This window comes from Diabrotica undecimpunctata, chromosome 3, assembly GCF_040954645.1.
Source record: "Diabrotica undecimpunctata isolate CICGRU chromosome 3, icDiaUnde3, whole genome shotgun sequence".
Taxonomy (NCBI): Eukaryota; Metazoa; Arthropoda; class Insecta; order Coleoptera; family Chrysomelidae; genus Diabrotica; species Diabrotica undecimpunctata.
In genome coordinates, this window is record NC_092805.1 from 20,571,092 (window position 1) to 20,589,430 (window position 18,339).

At 33.2% G+C, this 18,339-nt stretch overlaps 1 protein-coding gene across 1 annotated transcript; it reads right to left on the reverse strand.

The window, feature by feature from the left end:
• Nucleotides 1-2,423: 2,423 nt before the first annotated feature.
• On the reverse strand, nucleotides 2,424-17,455 carry LOC140436542 (rRNA N(6)-adenosine-methyltransferase ZCCHC4-like). The gene is made up of 5 exons (XM_072525445.1): nucleotides 16,819-17,455; nucleotides 16,537-16,740; nucleotides 10,886-11,179; nucleotides 10,564-10,795; nucleotides 2,424-2,595 (listed from the first exon to the last, which is right to left on the reverse strand). The coding sequence occupies exons 1-5, from the start codon at nucleotides 17,316-17,318 to the stop codon at nucleotides 2,476-2,478; spliced, it is 1,350 nt and encodes a 449-aa protein (XP_072381546.1). The 5' UTR covers nucleotides 17,319-17,455; the 3' UTR covers nucleotides 2,424-2,475.
• Between the last annotated feature and the right edge of the window lie 884 nt (nucleotides 17,456-18,339).

Here is an 18,339-nt window from a genome sequence, read left to right on the forward strand (position 1 = left end):
GCTTTTTTACAATATTAGAGGACTATATAAAGTTTTTATATATGAAAAAAAATGTTTCGTTATAATTGTTATAAAAAATCTTGTCCTATCTGAGATTTTTAATAAAATCCTAAGCTAAACCGTCATACCTATCAAAACTCATGTAAGCCTTGAACTAATTACTTCCGTGGATTATCCACATAAATTGTATATACACAAATAAAGTTCATTCAAAATTACAGTTTGATATCCATAATATTACGGATGGCGCAGCAAACTAAAGTTAATTGCATTTTTCTCAAAATAGCACAATTTGTAGATAGGACCTTTCAGCTTAGCAGGGCAGTATTGGGTAGGATAAAAGCAATGTTGTTTAAAGTCCGTGTCAGACGGTCAAATATTTGATCAAATTAGTTTGAGCAAACTGACGTAATGACGTCATAATTACAGTTTGTTCAAATTTTAATTTTTTTTTTAAAGTGGACTTTTTAAAAGTCCATATTTTTAACTTTTTAAAGTGGAATAATTCAATAACTGTACTCTTACACAAGAAGGGAGATATAGCAGACCTGGAAAGATACAGACCAATCAGTCTCCTTAACCATCTTTATAAATTATACACCCGAATAATAACGAACAGATTAGAGACAAAGCTGGATTTTTGCCAACCTCGGGAACAAGCCGGTTTCCGCCCTAATTACGGCACAAACGATCACCTGCAGTGCCTAAAAACCCTGATAGAAAAAACTAACGAATATAACCGTCCCTTGGCATTGATATTTGTAGACTTTAAAAAGGCGTTTGATACAGTGGAATTACCGTCCATCTTAAGAGCACTACAAGATTGCAGGGTCGACCACAGATATTGTAATATAGTTAAAAATATATATGAAAATGCCACAACAACCATAAGTCTACATTCAGCAACTAATAAAATAAAGATAAAAAGGGGAGTCAGGCAAGGTGATACCATGTCACCAAAGCTGTTCATTACTGTTCTTGAGTATGCATTTAAAAGACTAACATGGCAACAGAAAGGAATATCCATCGATGGAGAAAGATTAAACCATCTACGTTTTGCGGACGATATCGTGCTTCTGTCAGATAATCTGGGAGAGATCAAAGACATGCTCCAAGAACTGAATTACATACTACAAGAAACTGGGCTGGAGATAAATTTCGAGAAAACCAAAATAATGACCATTATGGTTCCCAGCGAAGAGATACAGATCAATAACAACAAGGTAGAATTAATCGATAAATACATCATGAAATCAGAATAACCAGAGACAACCAAACCTGCGAGCTAAATAGACGAATCACGTTGGGATGGGCGGCATATGGAAGGATGAGAGACATTTTTAAAACAAATACCCCAATTCACCTGAAAAGGAAGGCATTTAACCAATGCATCTTACCAGTCTTGACCTACGGAGCAGAGACCCTAACTTTAACGAAAGCTACTGCCGAAAAACTGAGGGTAACACAAAGGCGAATGGAGAGATCAATGCTGGGCCTGACCTTGAAAGATCGCGTGAGAAATGAGGAGATACGCCGACGAACTGGCGTAGACGATATTATACTGCGAATCAATAAACAAAAGTGGAGGTGGGCTGGACATGTTGCTAGAATGGAAGACGGAAGATGGACGAAGAGATTATTGGAGTGGAGACCAAGAGCAAGAGCGGACAAGCGAAGTCGAGGCAGACCACCCACCCGATGGACCGACGACCTAAGGAGAATAGAAACAAACTGGATTGCAGCAGCTAGAGATAGAGAGAACTGGAGACGTTTGGAGGCCGATATCCAACAATGGATGTGAAAATGGGGCTGGATGATGGTGATCAAATTTTAAAAATATATCTGTCACACGATCATTCAAATTTGATCAAATTGACGTATGTCAAGGAAATTAACTGTCTTTTTTGCTTATTTTGTTAGTTACTTGGGCTTTATTTACGATTCTAATTTTTCTTATACACAAAGAAAATAAATAGGGTAAAAGGATTTTTATAATAATATGGATGTTTTACATTATATAAATAGCTTCTTTCTCGGTATAAATCAATTATGTAGAAACTTGTTCCTGGCTTCAAGATATTTTAAATTTTTATTTATATTTCATAACAAAATAGGAAGACAAATAAACCACACACTGTCAACCAAAAGAAAATTAATTTAAATACGTTATGTCTAACTGCTGATTGTCATTTGACTTTAGATATTTTTCGACCAAACAAAATTAAAGTTTGATCAAACTGACCTTGAAAATAGAAGATCCTCTATTTTTAGAGGATTTGATCAAACTCAGGATGTGACGTCATATGCTGTCAATTTTTTGGTTTGGTCAAACTAGTTTGATCAAATATTTGACCGTCTGACACAGACTTAACGCTTCTTAACCAGTTTTAAAAAATGAGACGAAGGCTGTAAATAAAATGCAATTCTTATTCAAAATTTATTACAAACCAAATTATTCAAAATAACAAATTATTATCACTTTTTTTTCTTTTTGCGATTTGCTTCAGCTGATTTTTTCCTCTTCTGGCCTATTGTTGGATTGAGCAATGGACAATCAGCTTTCTTATGGCCCAACTTCTTACAATTAAAACATTCCTAAAAATACAACAAAATATTAATGAAGTGCAATAATAATAAAATATTGTTAAAATCGAACACAATTAAAGCTACCTAATGTTTACATATTTAAATAGAGAATAGGTACGTGTTATTAGTTTGTGCACTAAAAGGACTATTTGGTGCTTCTGAAGAATACTAAACATAGTAGGCGAGCGGAAAATGCCTATAAAATGAAACTCTACTGACCACAAACGTTGACTGTATATAGCCAATTGTAGTCATACTGTTTTCAATGTCACTGAATCCGAATTTTAAGTTTATTCTTACTTGGAAATGTTGGAGCATGCTCAAAAATAAAATTTTAAGCAAAATTCGAAAAATCAATTGTATTCGCTAATCAACTACATAGTATCTTTGGTCGCTATGGATATTCCCTTTCAAAAATATTATTGCATTAACTTTAAAGTGTTTAGACCCGCCCTAAATCTTTCACCAAAATCTACGAGGAATGGTCATCATCATCATCATTGGCTCTACAACCCATAGTGGGTCTTGGCCTGCTCCAGGATCAGCTTCCATTCCTTACTATTCTTCACCTTCGTTTTCCTATTTCGTACTCTTAAGTCTTCCTCCACCTGGTCTTTAAATAACGCTCTGGGCCTGCCTCTCCATCTTATCTCATCCGTTCATTGGTTATAAATATGTTAACAGCTCAAAATTATAGCGCCTGTGCAATAATCCGTTTTTTTTTGCACGCCTTTATAACATGTTTTTTTACGTTCATAATAGCGAGGATTTTACGTTCATAATAGCCTAATTGGGGAAGGAAATATCCTAAGTGATACGGTCTTAATCTTGAACCGATGGGCTGAATTTTTCGACGCAAAATTTAACTGCCCTTTTATCGAAGAAGCATATAACACCGTAGCAGATCGAAATAATTGGAATCTACTCAACCCAAACGAAAGATCACCTACCACTGAACAGATTGCCCAAGCCATTAAAAGACTTAAAAATAATAAAGCACCAGGAACTGATCAAATTTATAGTGAGCTCTACAAGAATGGTGGTGACGCCCTGGTACAAGCACTGCATAAACTTTTACTTCTCGTCTGGCAAAATGAGACCATGCCCTGTGAATGGTCTCAAGACGTGATATGCCCGTTACATAAAAAAGGCGATCAGCTCCAGTATGACAACTACAGAGCAAATATTATCTACGAAAGGCTACAAGTTTACACTTTTGGCATAGTTGGACAATACCAGAAAATTTACTCTCGAAAAATCAACAATTGACCAGATTCAATCAGTAAGACAGATCATCGAGAAAACATTAGAATTTAACATCGAAACCCATCACCTTTAATGCCGCATACGACAGTGTCACGAGAACAGTACTATACCAATCAATGCGTGAGTTTGATATATCAGAAAAACTTATCCGATTAACGAGAAAGATAATGTCTAACTTAAAAGCCAGCGTTAGGATACAGGGAGAAAATTCTCGATCTTTTGAGATAAAAGATGGACTCAGGCAACGGGATGCCCTATCTTATCTCCTATTTAACATTGCCTTGAAAACGATCAAGGGTAGTGGCGCAAACGATTTAATTTCGAATTAAATTAACTCTTTAATGAACCAGATGTAACGTTCATTAAAACACAGCGACTTAGATGGACCGGATACATAATACATGCCTGATACAATGCCTGACAACATGATTGCTAAAAAGCTAACCACAGGAACACCTATAGGAAGAAGAAGCAGAGACCGACTTAAGGATACTAAAGATCAGAAGACGACAACACGTTGCCAAAAACCGGACATAATGGCGAATAATCTTAGAACAGGCTCCACAGAGGATTGTCGAGCCAAAGATGATGATGGTGGTGAATAGCCTAAATGTTCATTGCTTTTTCTCATCGTCCATGTTTCGGACGCTTAGGAGGGGATGGGCTTGATAAGAATTCCTTATATCAATATTTTTGTTATTTGCTTTTTGATCGTTGATTTTTCTTTGCGAAACCCACACTGATATTTGCCTATTAGTTTTTCACAATATCCCGATAGTCGATCGTAAATAATGTAGGCCAATATTTTGTGTCAGGTTTAGGAAGGTAATTACTCTGTAATTACCATAGATTATTGGATCTCCTTTCTTGTGAGTACGTACATTTATACATACATTCCAGTCAATAGTTCAGACTTTTTAGGTCATGTTTTAAAAGCTCCAAAGGACTGCCATCTGTACCAGGAGATTTATTTTCTTTCAGTTTTTTTATTGCTTTGATGACTTCTTCCTCTGTTAGGATGTTACTTAATTTCTTGTTTCGTCGTCAATGTCTTCAAGCTGGATTTCTGCTACTTGTAACCCTATCTCATTTCTTATATTTAGATTAATTATCTCTCCCGTTCTGTTTCTGATGATTAATAATCTAGGTTTGAATTCCTTTCTATTTTGGCTAACCATCTGAAGAATTTTCGCGCTTCCATTTGTGTGTAGTACTTTAGTTCTTTCAGTGGAATTTCAATATGCTGTTTCTTCTTTCTTTTTAGTATTCGTTTTTCGTCTTGTCTCAGCAGCCTATACTCTTCTTCTACTTTTCTCGTTATTCGCCCTGGTGTCTTACATACTGTTTGATTCTTTCTTTATGTTGGTTGTGCACATTCCTCATCGTACCAGTCTGACCTTATTTTTGACGCTTTTGCCTTCCAATCCCTTTAGTTGCCACCTCTTACAATATGGTTCTACACTGCCTCCAATGGTTGTTATCATCTTTAACTATATCATCCGTATAGTTCTCTAGCTAACCTTCGAGACTCTCCTCAAATCTCTTCGCTATCTCAAGGATTTTTAATGCTTCTATGTTAAACCTTTTCTTTTTAACTCCTCTGATTTTCTTTACATTGGAGATTCTAGCTCTCATTTTCATTTGGACTAATGTAGTGGGTGCTACACACTACTACCACCGAATAATTAACAATCAGAATGACCAGTCTGCTTGTCAAGATAAGTACGCGCATCTCGTTCGCGCAGATGGAATCAGCCATGTTTTAAACGGAACCAGTGCTGTTCAGTGAAATTTTATCTTGTGTGCATAGAAAAATTAACCTGGTTTAATTTATTTACGGCAACCATAGACATAATATGAACTATTTTATTCGAACTTTTAGTTGAAGAATAGATTAAATTATTTCAAATTTACTAAATTATTAATCTCTAAAAATTTAAATCACAGTTCTGTCGTAGCTTGTCACAAATTTCTCAATCCGAGTCTATGTTTCTGTTTAAAAATGGCGATCGCGTGGTGACACTGCAAAGGCGGCATCTGAGAGTGGGCATTCTCATTGTTATTTATTCTGCGCTAATACTACTAAACGTAGGAGTCTATGTTTGCCCCGCGTCTTAAACATATGTCTATTACGTCACTGAAGTCTCTCATGTCGACTAACTACTACATGGTCGATTTGATTTACTAAACGGTATGAGGACTGGTTAACGTTTAAATATTTTATTGCGAGCTTTCACTAGTTTTATGTTTACATAGAAGTTGAGTCAGAAACTTCTGAGTTTAGGATTTTATTAACACAATATTAAAATTAATAAAATGAAGAAGTTTTCTGGAAATTTTCAATTTAAAATATACAATACAAAAAGAGATGTCTCACTTTAGAGATTGGCTGTGCTTTGCGCAATAGTAGTCATAAAAAAGAAGTGAGTAGTTGGGGTCAATTGTTAATAAAAATATATTTGGATTCAGCTATCTCGAAAACATAAAGTATCATTATAGTTGGCCATTCACCTAATGTGGTCATTTTGTTGTTTGAATTTCGCCCTTTTTAGGTACTTTTTTGTCTTTAGATTTTAACTACATGGCTTTTCTAGATTTATCTGTTAAATAAATTTGATTAATTGATTGAAAAGACAACAGAAGCACATGTTAACAAAATTTAACAAAATCGAAAATTGAAACAAAACAAATGGTACTATTGATGTGTAACGAGTCCGTCACTTCAATAATTCTTTATTCACTTTAAATAAAATTTTTAAATCCATATCCTCTTAATAATTTTCTTAATTTTTAAATTCTAAGTTGGTATTGAACAGCGACACCTGTGGCGCTGTAGCGATACATGATTATCCGGCTGGCAATTAGCGCTCATTCTGGGTTTAACTTTTTGGAAGACAAGTTCGGTTAACTAAGAAGGGTAGGCGGCGAGAGAAGGCTAAATTTGTTTTAAGAATATTAATTTTTGTTGGAAAAGAAGAATATGGAGAGTTTTTAGTTGTTTTGTGGGGTATACTATTTGATTTATAGCCACTCTTACCTACTTAAGAAGTTAAATCCAGAGTCAAGGATTTTTTTTCATTTATTTTTTTTTTGGGATTTATTAAGAGGAAAAACAAGAATTACGTTTTGAATTTACACATTTGCCCGTTACCCTTAGCTGTTCCGTCAGAGGTCCAGATCTCTCTAAGACTATTCCCGGACCACTTCAGGGAACCAGACGGAAAGACCTCCCTTAATTAGCGTGTGGAACATTGTTCATTTTTATATTGTTTTATTCATTAATTGTTAATAATTTTTTTTATATTTCTTTTTTAATCTTAATGTAATGAAATGCAAAACCTTTATAAACTAGGTTTTAATATACAAGAAATTAGCATTGTTTTGTTTGAATGAATAACATGACAATTACATATGACATTAACTAAAACTAAGATAACAAATGACAAACACAGTTCACAGACCACAGGACATTCACCCCAACTTTATTTTTGAACAAAGTCTTTAAGGTAAGCAGGAGTGTTTTTTCCCTGGTACTTCTTCTAATAAGACTGTCTTTATTTTCTTCCTTTAAAACACTTTCAATATTACCTTGATCTACCAGAACGTTAACAGGAGAAGTATTTGGATTTTCCTCACATATACTCAATCTAGGGCTTGGTGGATCTTTGATAAAATGTTCATTAGAAACCGCAGATTCCGATCCACTAACACAGTCCAGTAGAGATGCATCTCCTCGTGGTGCAAGTTGTCTTAAGGCTACTGTTGTTGCTTTACCATCTTCACGTCTAACAACAGCATAGTTTGGATTTACTTCAATTAGCTATACTTCTTCAACGAGGGGTTCATATTTGGACTGCCTCACATTTTTTTTTCATAAATACTTTTCCGGGGGTTATCAACCATGAAGGAAGCGCAGCTCCATTTATAGCTTTTCTGGAATGATGAAACATTCGCTCATGAGGGGTACTGTTTGTAGATGTACACAAAAGAGAACGAATTGAATGAAGAGCTATCTCAACTACTTCTTCCCACTGTTCAGTTTTTAAATGTTTAGATTTTAAAGCAAAAGAAATAGTTTTCCATATAATTCCATTATATCTTTCTGTCTGGCCATTGCCTTCAGGATTGTAAGATGTTGTTCGGCTTGTAGGTATGCCTTGCTTGTGAATGGAGAAATGTTTTGACTTCTTGAGACATAAATGCCCCCCCCCCCTTGATCTGAATGGATATAACTAGGCATTCCAAATAAAGAGAATAAGTTTGTAAGACACTTCACAACAGTTTTCGCTGTCACAACATCTTGACATGGATATACAAAGGGGAATCGAGAATATTCGTCAACAATTGTTAGGATATATTTGTTATGAGATCTAGATGGAAGCGGTCCTTTAAAATCCAGAGACAATCTTTCAAAAGGCGAAGTAGCTTTAATTAATCTCCCTTGAGTTTTCAAAAACTTTGGTTTTATTTCTGCACAGATAGGACAGCGATTGGTCATTTCACGGACTTCATCAATAGTATATGGTAAGTTACGTGTCTTTATCCAATGGACCATTCTGGTGATTTCTGGATGACACAAGGATTGATGTAGTTCAAATAGACTTGGTCGAGGATTTATTGAACAGCTCACTCGTGAGAAAGTATCTGGCACTACATTCTCAACTCCTGGTCGGTACTGAATATCGAAACTGTAGCATGATAATTCAAGGCGCCATCTGATAATCTTCTCATTTTTTATCTTACTAGTGTGGCGCATATTGAACATAAAAGAGACAGACTTTTGATCAGTTATCAGTCAAAAATGTTTACCTATCAAGAAATGTCTCCATTTTCTAAGAGCTTCCACTATTGCATAAGCCTCTTTTTCCACTGATGAATGATTTCTTTCACTTTTTGATAAGGTTCTTGAAAAGAAAGCAACAGGTCTTCCTCCTTGGCTAAGAGAAGCAGCAATACAAAAATCTGAAGCATCAGATTCAACGATAAAAGGAATCTTGTCATCAATCGTAGTAACGGCTGAAGAAATAATTTCAGATTTAAGAATTTGGAAAGCTTCAGCTGCTTGTTCTGTTAAAGGAAAAGTATTGCATGTGACTAGTTTTTGTATCTTTTCTGAAAATTGTGGGATAAATTTGGAATAATGTGCAAACATTCCGACAGCTCTCTTTAGTGATTGTGAATCGTTTGGTAAGGGTAACTTCTTTAATGGTTCAAGTCTTTCGGGATCAGGTTTTAAGGTCTGATTTTCTATTTGATAACCCAAAAGTTTGATTGAATTTAGTGTATAAGAACTTTTATTTTGATTTATTGTTAGATTGTATTTCTTCGCTACTTCCATAAATTTATTAAGATTTTCATTATGTTGTTGTTGATTTAATCCACAAACCGTAATGTCATCAAGATATGCATATACACCTTTTAAATATTCAGATTTGATAATACCATCGATAACCCTTTGAAAACAAGCCACTCCGTTGGTTACCCCAAAAGGAATCCGGCAAAATTGGTATAGTTGGCCGTTGGCTTCAAAAGCAGTGTTTATTTTCTCTTCATTTTTGATTGGAATTTGATGGTATGCATTTTTAAGATCAATAGTACTAACAATATCTTCAACATCTGGGAGAGGATAGGCATCTAAGTAAGTAAATTTATTAATCGTTTGTGAATAATCTACCACCATTCGCTTTTTGTGTTTCACTTTTTGTAATAAGTACTTGTGCACGCCAAGGAGAGTTGCTTTCTTCTATGATTCCATTCAATAGCAGATACTATATCTCGTCAGATATGAATTTTCTATCTTCAGTTGAAAATTTTCTTGATTTAGTTGCCCTCGGTTTGCAATCATTTGATAGATTGGAGAATAATTTGGGTGGCTCTATATTTAAGTATGCCAAACTACAAATGTTATCTATACGATCAATAACTAAAGGCATTTTTGAGCCAGCAAAAGTGATTTCTAGAGAAGAATGTTGTTTAAGCAAGTCATGACCTATAACTACATCAGCACACAAATCTTGAATTATTGATAATTTGACATTTTTATAGGAATGTTCGTTTATTTCTAAATTAACAAAGCAGTGTCCTGAGATAGTCGTTCTGAGTGCTGTTGAAGCCATTATTATGCTTGCATGACTTCTAAATGTTTTCACGTTTATAGACAATGCATAATTCTTACTGATATATGACTCAGAACTACCTGTGTCTATTAAACTTTCAGTTGTATTTCCATTCACCTTTATCTCAGTAACACTTTTAGATAAGCATTGAATGGGCAGCAGCAAGATTTCTAACATTGGAACTAGATGTAGTAGTAGCTAAAACAGCAGCTGATACTGAATGGGCATCTGAAGCCTACATACCTTGGAAAAATGTCCAACTTTCGAGCATTTCTTACAAACTTTGTCTCTAGCAGGGCATAGGCCACGAGGATGCCTTTCAGTTGATCCACAAAAGTAACATTTCCAACTTTTCACAGCAGCAGAAGTATAATTAGTGTGCTCTCTGGTTTCGGAAGAAATTGCATTAATAATTGGTACAGGAGTTGTATAAGCCTCAGAGTGTTTTGAAGCTGACTCCAGAGACTGGGCTTTCACTATGGCATCTTGCAGAGTAATAGTGTTGTTTAGTACACACATTTTTTGTTACAGATGGAAAATAATGCATAACATTGAATTAACAAAAAAGAAGAAAACATAATAACAAGAAAACTACCTTAACAAACTCAATGTTTGCACAACTATGTACAACTTGGGCACACCTGCCACATTTTTGGCAATGTTTCCATGTAGGTTTCACACATCTATTACACTCTTCACAGTGAACATAGGTAACACCATTTTTTGAAGTACAAGAGTTACATGCAGCACAATGTTTATTTTCTTTTGCAACCCATCTTTTACATATTTTACAATGTTTATGTTCTGGAGAAGGTAATTTTATCAAACTGAAAATAACAAAGATAAAAAAAATGTTAACAAAAACCAATCTATCCATTGAATAACACTAAGTTATTATGTAAATATTTTTTGCCTACCTGGGTTTGACATTAGTAAAAATTCTGATTGGTGACCCTTGTTTTCTTCCTCCGGAATTAGTTTGAAAAGATTGATGGTTCTCATACTCTACTTTATAATCCAGCATAGAAAAATCTGGTAGTGAATTCACAATTTGTGGTTCCATAAAGTATGGATATATCCAGAAAATTGGCAAAGTATTTTGGGTTTGGTTAAGCTTCTGATATTGATTATTTATTCTTTTAAATGTTGCTGAAATCAACTCTGTTCTTCCCCCAAATGGTGGATCTGTTATTATTACCATATCTTTACCGCTAAAAACATTAATATGTTATTAGGAATTTGTATATTAGGAACTAGTCTAAGACCCCATAAATCAAAAAAGAATAAAAATTTTACTTGGCACACATTGTGCTGAAAATAAACATTCTAAAAAGCAACCGCAACAGGAGAAAAAGTTCTGTAATATGTTCTTAATTGCAGATCAAATAATATCACAGATTTTTGCCAGATGACAAAGAACAAAAACTTCATACATTATTAAATTGATTATGATTTAATATATTATTAAAATTGAAATATTGAAATAGTCTAGCTAGATGTTATACCACAATATTTTGCAAAGTTAGATATGAAACTTATAAATTGATAATATTGTTTATGAAACCTTTTTTAAAAAGATTGGTGAAGGTGAACAGAAAGATATCATAGGAAAATATGGTCTGGGAATACGAAATGAAAGAGGAGATATGTTGGCATCTTTTTGCGTAGAAAAGCAATAAATAATAACAAACACAATTTTCCAACTTTCAAAACGTCGTCTTTACACCTGGAAATCACCAGCAGATACACCTGAACGAGTTGTTCGTACCAAATAGACTTCATATGTATAAATAAGAGATACAGAAATTCAGTATTAGCAGTAAAAACATATCCAGGCGCAGATGTACCAACAGATCACAATATTTTAGTAGGAAAAATAAGACTGAGATTAAAAAGAGTTGCAAGGAAGAATAAGCAAACAGTTACTATTGATAGAGAAAAGATGTTAAATGATACTGTAAAACAATAAATAACTAGTATATTAGAACAAAAAATGAAGTTAACATCAAGCAAAGAGGAAAGTACTGAGGAAAACTGGACGAGAATTAAAGACATCTTAAAGACTGTTCAAGAAACAAAATTGAGTGCGCTAAAAGCAAGAAAAAACAAGGGTGGATGACAGAAGAAATACTGAGACTTATGGATCAAAGAAGAGAAGTCAGAAATAAAGATAAAAACGAATACAAGAGGATCCACGCAATAATCAGGCAGAAGATAAGACACGCGAAAACACAATTTCTAATAAAGAATGTAATGAAATTCAACAATATGAAAAGAAACACGATACATTTCATCTGCACAAGAAATTAAAAGAGGTTGCTGGAAACAAACGGAAACAAGTATCCCAAAGTTTAGAAGACAGAAACGGACACAGAATATTAGACATCAATGAACAGTTAAAAGAATGGGAAAACTACATTTCTGAAATTTGAAGATGAGAGAGTAGAACACTATACACCGATTGCTATATCAGGTCCATCTATAACAGAAAGTGAGGTTACACGTTCAATACAAACGGCAAAAAATGGAAAAGCACTTGGCCCGGATGAAGTAAGTGCTGAAATACTAAAGTTTTTGGGAGAAAGTGGAATTAAAGCTCTGTGTAATCTCTTTAACAGAATTTATGACACTGGGATATTACCAACTGATTGGTTAAAGTCGACATTTGTCACAATACCTAAGAAACATCGTCCAAAGACATGCGGTGATTATCAGACAATAAGTCTGATGAGTCACGTTTTGAAGATCTTCCTGCGAGTAATACACAGCAGAATTTACACGCTGTTAGAGGACAGAATTAGCAATACTCAATTTGGGTTTAGGAGTGGCTTGCATACAAGAGAAGCCTTGTTTAGTATACAGGTGCTAGTACAGAGATGCAGAGCTTTAAATCAAAATGTTTACATTTGCGCAATCGATTTTGAAAAGGCTTGTGACAAAGTCAAACATAACAAAATGTTAGAAATATTGGAAACAGCTGCACTGGACAATAAAGATCTACGAATAATTACAAATCTATACTGGCATCAAGTGGCAAGAATAAAGGTTGAACAAGAACTGTCGGATGAAATAAATATAAAAAGAGGAGTGAGACAAGGCTGTACATTGTCGCCTTTACTTTTTAACTTGTATTCTGAGGAAATATTTAAGGAAGCCTTAATGGAGACAACCGAAGGTATTATTGTGAATGGAGTAACCGTCAACAATATTAGATATGCCGACGATACCTTAGTGCTTGCTAATTGCGGAGAAGACCTTCAAAATCTTATGAACAAAATAAAACAGACTTGTGATCAGTATGGATTAAAACTCAATGTTAAGAAAACTAAATATATGATAGTTAGCAAACAAAATTATATACAGGATGACGGTATAAAAGTCGGAGATGCTACACTGGACAGAGTAGAGAAACTCGTGTATCTCGGCAGTAATATCAATGAGAGCTGGGATCCAACCGCAGAAATTAAAAGCCGAATAGAACAAGCCCGATCTGCCTTTGTAAAAATGAGAAACATACTTTGCAGTCACGATCTTAGCATTGACCTTAGAGTTCGAATGACATCTTGCTACATATTTCCTGTCCTGCTGTATGGAGTGGAAGCGTGGACTCTAACTGAGGCTATCCTTAAACGCTTGACAGCCTTTGAGATGTGGGTATACAGACAACTACTGAAAATAAGCTGGGTCGACAGAGTTAGAAATGAGGAGGTCCTTAGACGGCTGAACCAAACAACACAACTGGTCAATATAATAAAGAAACGCAAGCTGGAATACTTCGGTCACATTATGAGACACCCTGAAAAATATGATCTTTTACATCTGATCATTCAGGGAAAGATCCAAGGTAATCGTGGTCCTGGTAGAAGAAGAACATCATGGCTGAAAAATCTAAGAAAATGGTATGGAAAATCAACTACATCGTTATTTAGAGCTGCTGTCAATAAAGTCACAATAGCGAATATGGTAGCCAACATGATATCCAACAATCGATAATGGTCATGGAACTAGAAGAAGAAGAAACCTTTTTTAAAAAATTTACATTTATTTTAAAAAATGCTTACTTCTTTTAATTTATAAAATACTTGGAGGTCTTGTAAAGAAAATGAGTTCAAAATGAATTTTTTTAGTTATTTTAGACCTCAAAAGGGTAAATTATATTAAGATAAACAATTAGAATTTAGCAAAAACAATTGATTTTACAAATTTTTTACATATCTACAAGGTACTACGGTAGAGGTACATATAATTATTGTTTCCACCAGAAACAAAACATCCATTCAAGCTTTGTAATCTTTAGTTTCCAGTTGAGCCAATTTTTGTTATAACAATCAAAACAACTCAATGCAAACAAACAAGCTCAAGATCAGACATTCTTACAGGTTAGGACTTGTTAAATTTGGGTTTTACCAAAGAATATAGATGCATATACAAGGACAGTTCAAATAGGCGATTTGGTTACAGTTATTATACTTCAAACACTCCTTAAGAGGACAACTACATAAACTCAAACCGTGCCATAGGCTTGAAACCATCATGAAAGATATAGTTAGGGCAAAGTGGGAAAGAAGTACAAACGGAGCTATTTATTTAAATTAGGCATCCACGCTTACCTAATCAAATTTCGATGCCCTTGATTAGCAAACTGTCTTTTTTTTTTGTTTTTTTCACAATAAAATCTTTATTTTTAACATATTAAATTATTAAATTTTTAATTTTAAGACTTAAAAGGGTATGAAATTTAAATTATTCAAAGTATTTATTTTTTTATTACATGTAAATAAAGTTTTATAATTTTGAATTAAAAATAGCTTTGTTCCAACACTACAAAAAAACCTCACATAACTTTTTATTATACTATTTTCCTGTCCAAAAATTTACGAAACATTTTAAAAAGTTTTCAAAATTATATTCAACCAAAAATTTCATTTTCTCAGCACTTTTCATTAAACTTTTTAAAGTATTTTCGAAATTATTTCATTGAACAATTGTCTTGTTCAAAAAAGTATTCAATGAAACTTTTTACTAAATTTTGAAATTTTCCATTTCGCTGAAACCTCCAAACTTCCATTTCATCCATAATCTTTTAATAAAAACAAAAAGCATTCCTGAATTATTTTTCAAATATTTATCAGTAACTTTTAATGAATAGTCTACGTGAAAGTTTTTAAACTGTATGGGTACTATTTAATCTTGTTTTAAAATAACAACTACTAGTAAAACCTAATTTTCACAATGAACAAATATTGGGGAAATTATTTCAATATAGTCTTAATTGGACCTACGTTTTAACGCATAAATTTTATCAAAAATGTGTGCAAATACATATAGCGTATTTGATTGTGCTAATAATAGCAAAAATAGTAAGTGTAGTTTTTATAGGTTCCCAAAGATTACATATAAATTAGAGAAAACAAAAAGATGGATCCGTGCTATTAATATAAAAAAGTAAATATCACATAACTTCATTTTTATGCAATTGAAATAGGAAAAATTTAAATAATTTATATTAAATGATATTTTATAAGGCTTCAAGCTAACTGCAGAGTGCCTGATGACTTTAGCTTTTATATCATAACTTTTACTATTACTGTTTTTAAATATAAATAATATGCTCTTTCATGTGAAAAACTTGATTTGCCAGTGCTAGATCTTCCCCTTTCTTTTCCGTTTGTGGTTGAAAAGATATATTATGATGAATTTTGAGAAACCCAGTTTTTAATACTACATTTATTTTGTACATAAACTGGAAAAACATAATTAAAAAGTTAATTATTAATAATTGTCAATTTCGCATGTATTTAACAATGTCAAACATATGTCATATGTTTAACCTGAAAATTGGTAGGTCCAAAACTGTCAGATGAAGGCGGTAGGTGTCGCGTCAGTCACGCACGTAGCGAATATATAATCTTCATAACTGATTTTTTTATTCATATATGAATGAATGAATAAATTATTGGTTTCAAAAATGAAGCCAAATGTTAACTTAGTATTACTACATAGTATATTCAACTAAACAGAATTTGCCTCTGGGGGGGGGGGGGTTTGGTTGGTCACCGAATTTTTTTTTATGATGTTACCTCCATTTTGAGTCCTTAAAATGTGTGAGTAACAGTGTCGGAATAGGGTCCTGGTGAGGGGGTTTAACCCCTAAAACGCCCCTGGGTGCGCCACTACAACTAAATAATATTCTTTTCATTATATATTAAACCTAGATACTACCGTCATTTGTTAAAATAAATGTTACAGAAATATTGAACAACAAAAAAGTAAAATAAAAATATATGAGAAATGATAAACATTTTGAAGGTAAGAATAGCAGATAGTTTAAAAACCTTTTAAATGTAAATATTGCTGCTCTTAGCTAATATTAATTTGCGTAATTTAAAACAAAAAATAGGGACATGAGAAATTATGAAGAAGAAAAAAGATATAGCCTATAAATTTAACAACTCATGGATAAACATAAAGTAGTTAGCCAATTTTTGAAGCTAACAACTTATTTTAAGCAGTAAAAGGATCATTAGTGTCTCGAACTTTTCAATCTATATAAACAATGTTTACTTACCCATCTGACTGAAGAAAATCAATAAACACGTCTTTGGCTTCTTTGAAGAAAAAATGATTGTTGAACATGTTATACCAACAAAATTGAAGAGGCCCAAAAAAATTGTGAAACCTTTTATCTATATCTAGCAAAATACTAGACATGTGATCACAATTACTTTGAATGTATTCATGAATTCTAGGAGTTCCGATACATATAACATTCCTTAAAATATAGAAAATATTGTACTTTCAAGAAGTATTAAAATATAATAAAATACAGTATATGGATAAAAATACATACTTATATCCTAGTTCTTTAAATATATCCATTATAACAGTTACTGATGTTTGTGAAAAATGATACTGTGCTTCCCGTTTGGAATCATCTAAAGCTGGCAAAACTGCAGAGGGATGTCTCAATTGTAAATCATTTAAACTTTTAACAACTGTGTGACTGGAGTGTTTTTCATTATCCTTACATAAAATGTTACAGGTACTACAAAACGATCTTTTAGAAACATCCAGCGAAAATATTTCATTAAGATTAAGAAACATTTTTCGGTGATTAATACCTTTGACAAATTTTTGGTTTTGTATTGCCCAAAAGGATTCTTTATTTTTCGACTTTTCTTCTTCCCAAAGAAAAAAATTACACTGTTTTCTATCTCTGCAAGCAGAACAAGCAAAATATCTCCTGTTTTCATCTTCAATTTTTCTTGAAAACAATATTGTTGGCCCATGTGGACAGCAAGGATGATTCCTTATATCTTTATCGATAACTTGTACACTTCCTTTAGTCATGTTACAGTTTTTAATAACATATAATAAAAGTTATAATTATTTGTTAAAGTATTTTCTTCAAAGCATGATGGCAGTCTAACCTAAAATAAAAACAAAACATTCTTCTTCCAGTCGTGGTTAGTTACCTTGACTACTTGTATTTATAATTTGTATAAATGATATACTCGGTTCGCGGACGATTTTCACATTTGGTCCCATTGAAGATAGCTATAATTGAGCCGTCAATTTAAGTTCATAGAACAAATTTTTGATGTTTGACTGTGTTGTCATGTTTTTATAATGTATATGTTGTAGGCTTCCCAGTACGAACTGTCTATTAGTGAATTTAGTAATCATTTTTTTGCGAAGTTAGTTACTTTTGGACCATGGTACAATGAATACACTGTGTATTCATTGTACCATGCTTTTGGACAGACCTAAACTCTATCCACCGAGAAGCGATAGTGCCAGTAAACAACGAAATATACGCGTGTATGGTTATAAACGTTTTAATTGGCTGGCGTTTAGATCTCTCTCCGCCTATTTCAGATCTGTATTACGAAAATTAAGTGATATTTATGAATATATATTTTTAAATAATAGAACATTTTTGATTCAATGCACATACAAAGGCGGCAATAAATGTTTTTCTCATCCCATATGTCATAAACTTGGGAATAGATATTCATTATACAATTTTTTGTTTGTATTTTTAAATTAAATACTAATACTAAATCAACTGACAACACTGTACACAGCTGTACTGCTGTAACTTCCATTAAATTAGTATTTGAAGAGAAGTCGAACGATAAAGATGCATCCCTAGCCACAGTTAGACGATACTTCTGTTATTGCGCTGTTGCCAATTTGTTATATTTTATTGTGCTACATAGATTTTAAATCCATTTGTTGACAATTATGAAAAATGAGCACATACATTTTGCAATGCATATGGAATGACATTTAAAATAAGTTTTTTTTTCAAACCCTTTATATTTTGTGCACTTATTTCTATTTCCGTTAATCAGTCTGGTAAAATTAT

What these genes read in the sequence shown, in the direction of transcription:
- LOC140436542 (XM_072525445.1), bottom strand. Translation starts at nt 17,318, where the DNA reads ATGACTAAAGGAAGTGTACAAGTTATCGATAAAGATATAAGGAATCAT. An exon ending in GATTTTCTTCAGTCAGATGG is followed by an intron (nt 11,180 to 16,536) that starts GTAAGTAAACAT and finishes TAATGTTTTTAG; the next exon opens with CGGTAAAGATATGGTAATAA. An exon ending in CAAACATTGAGTTTGTTAAG is followed by an intron (nt 2,596 to 10,563) that starts GTAGTTTTCTTG and finishes TTGTATTTTTAG; the next exon opens with GAATGTTTTAATTGTAAGAA.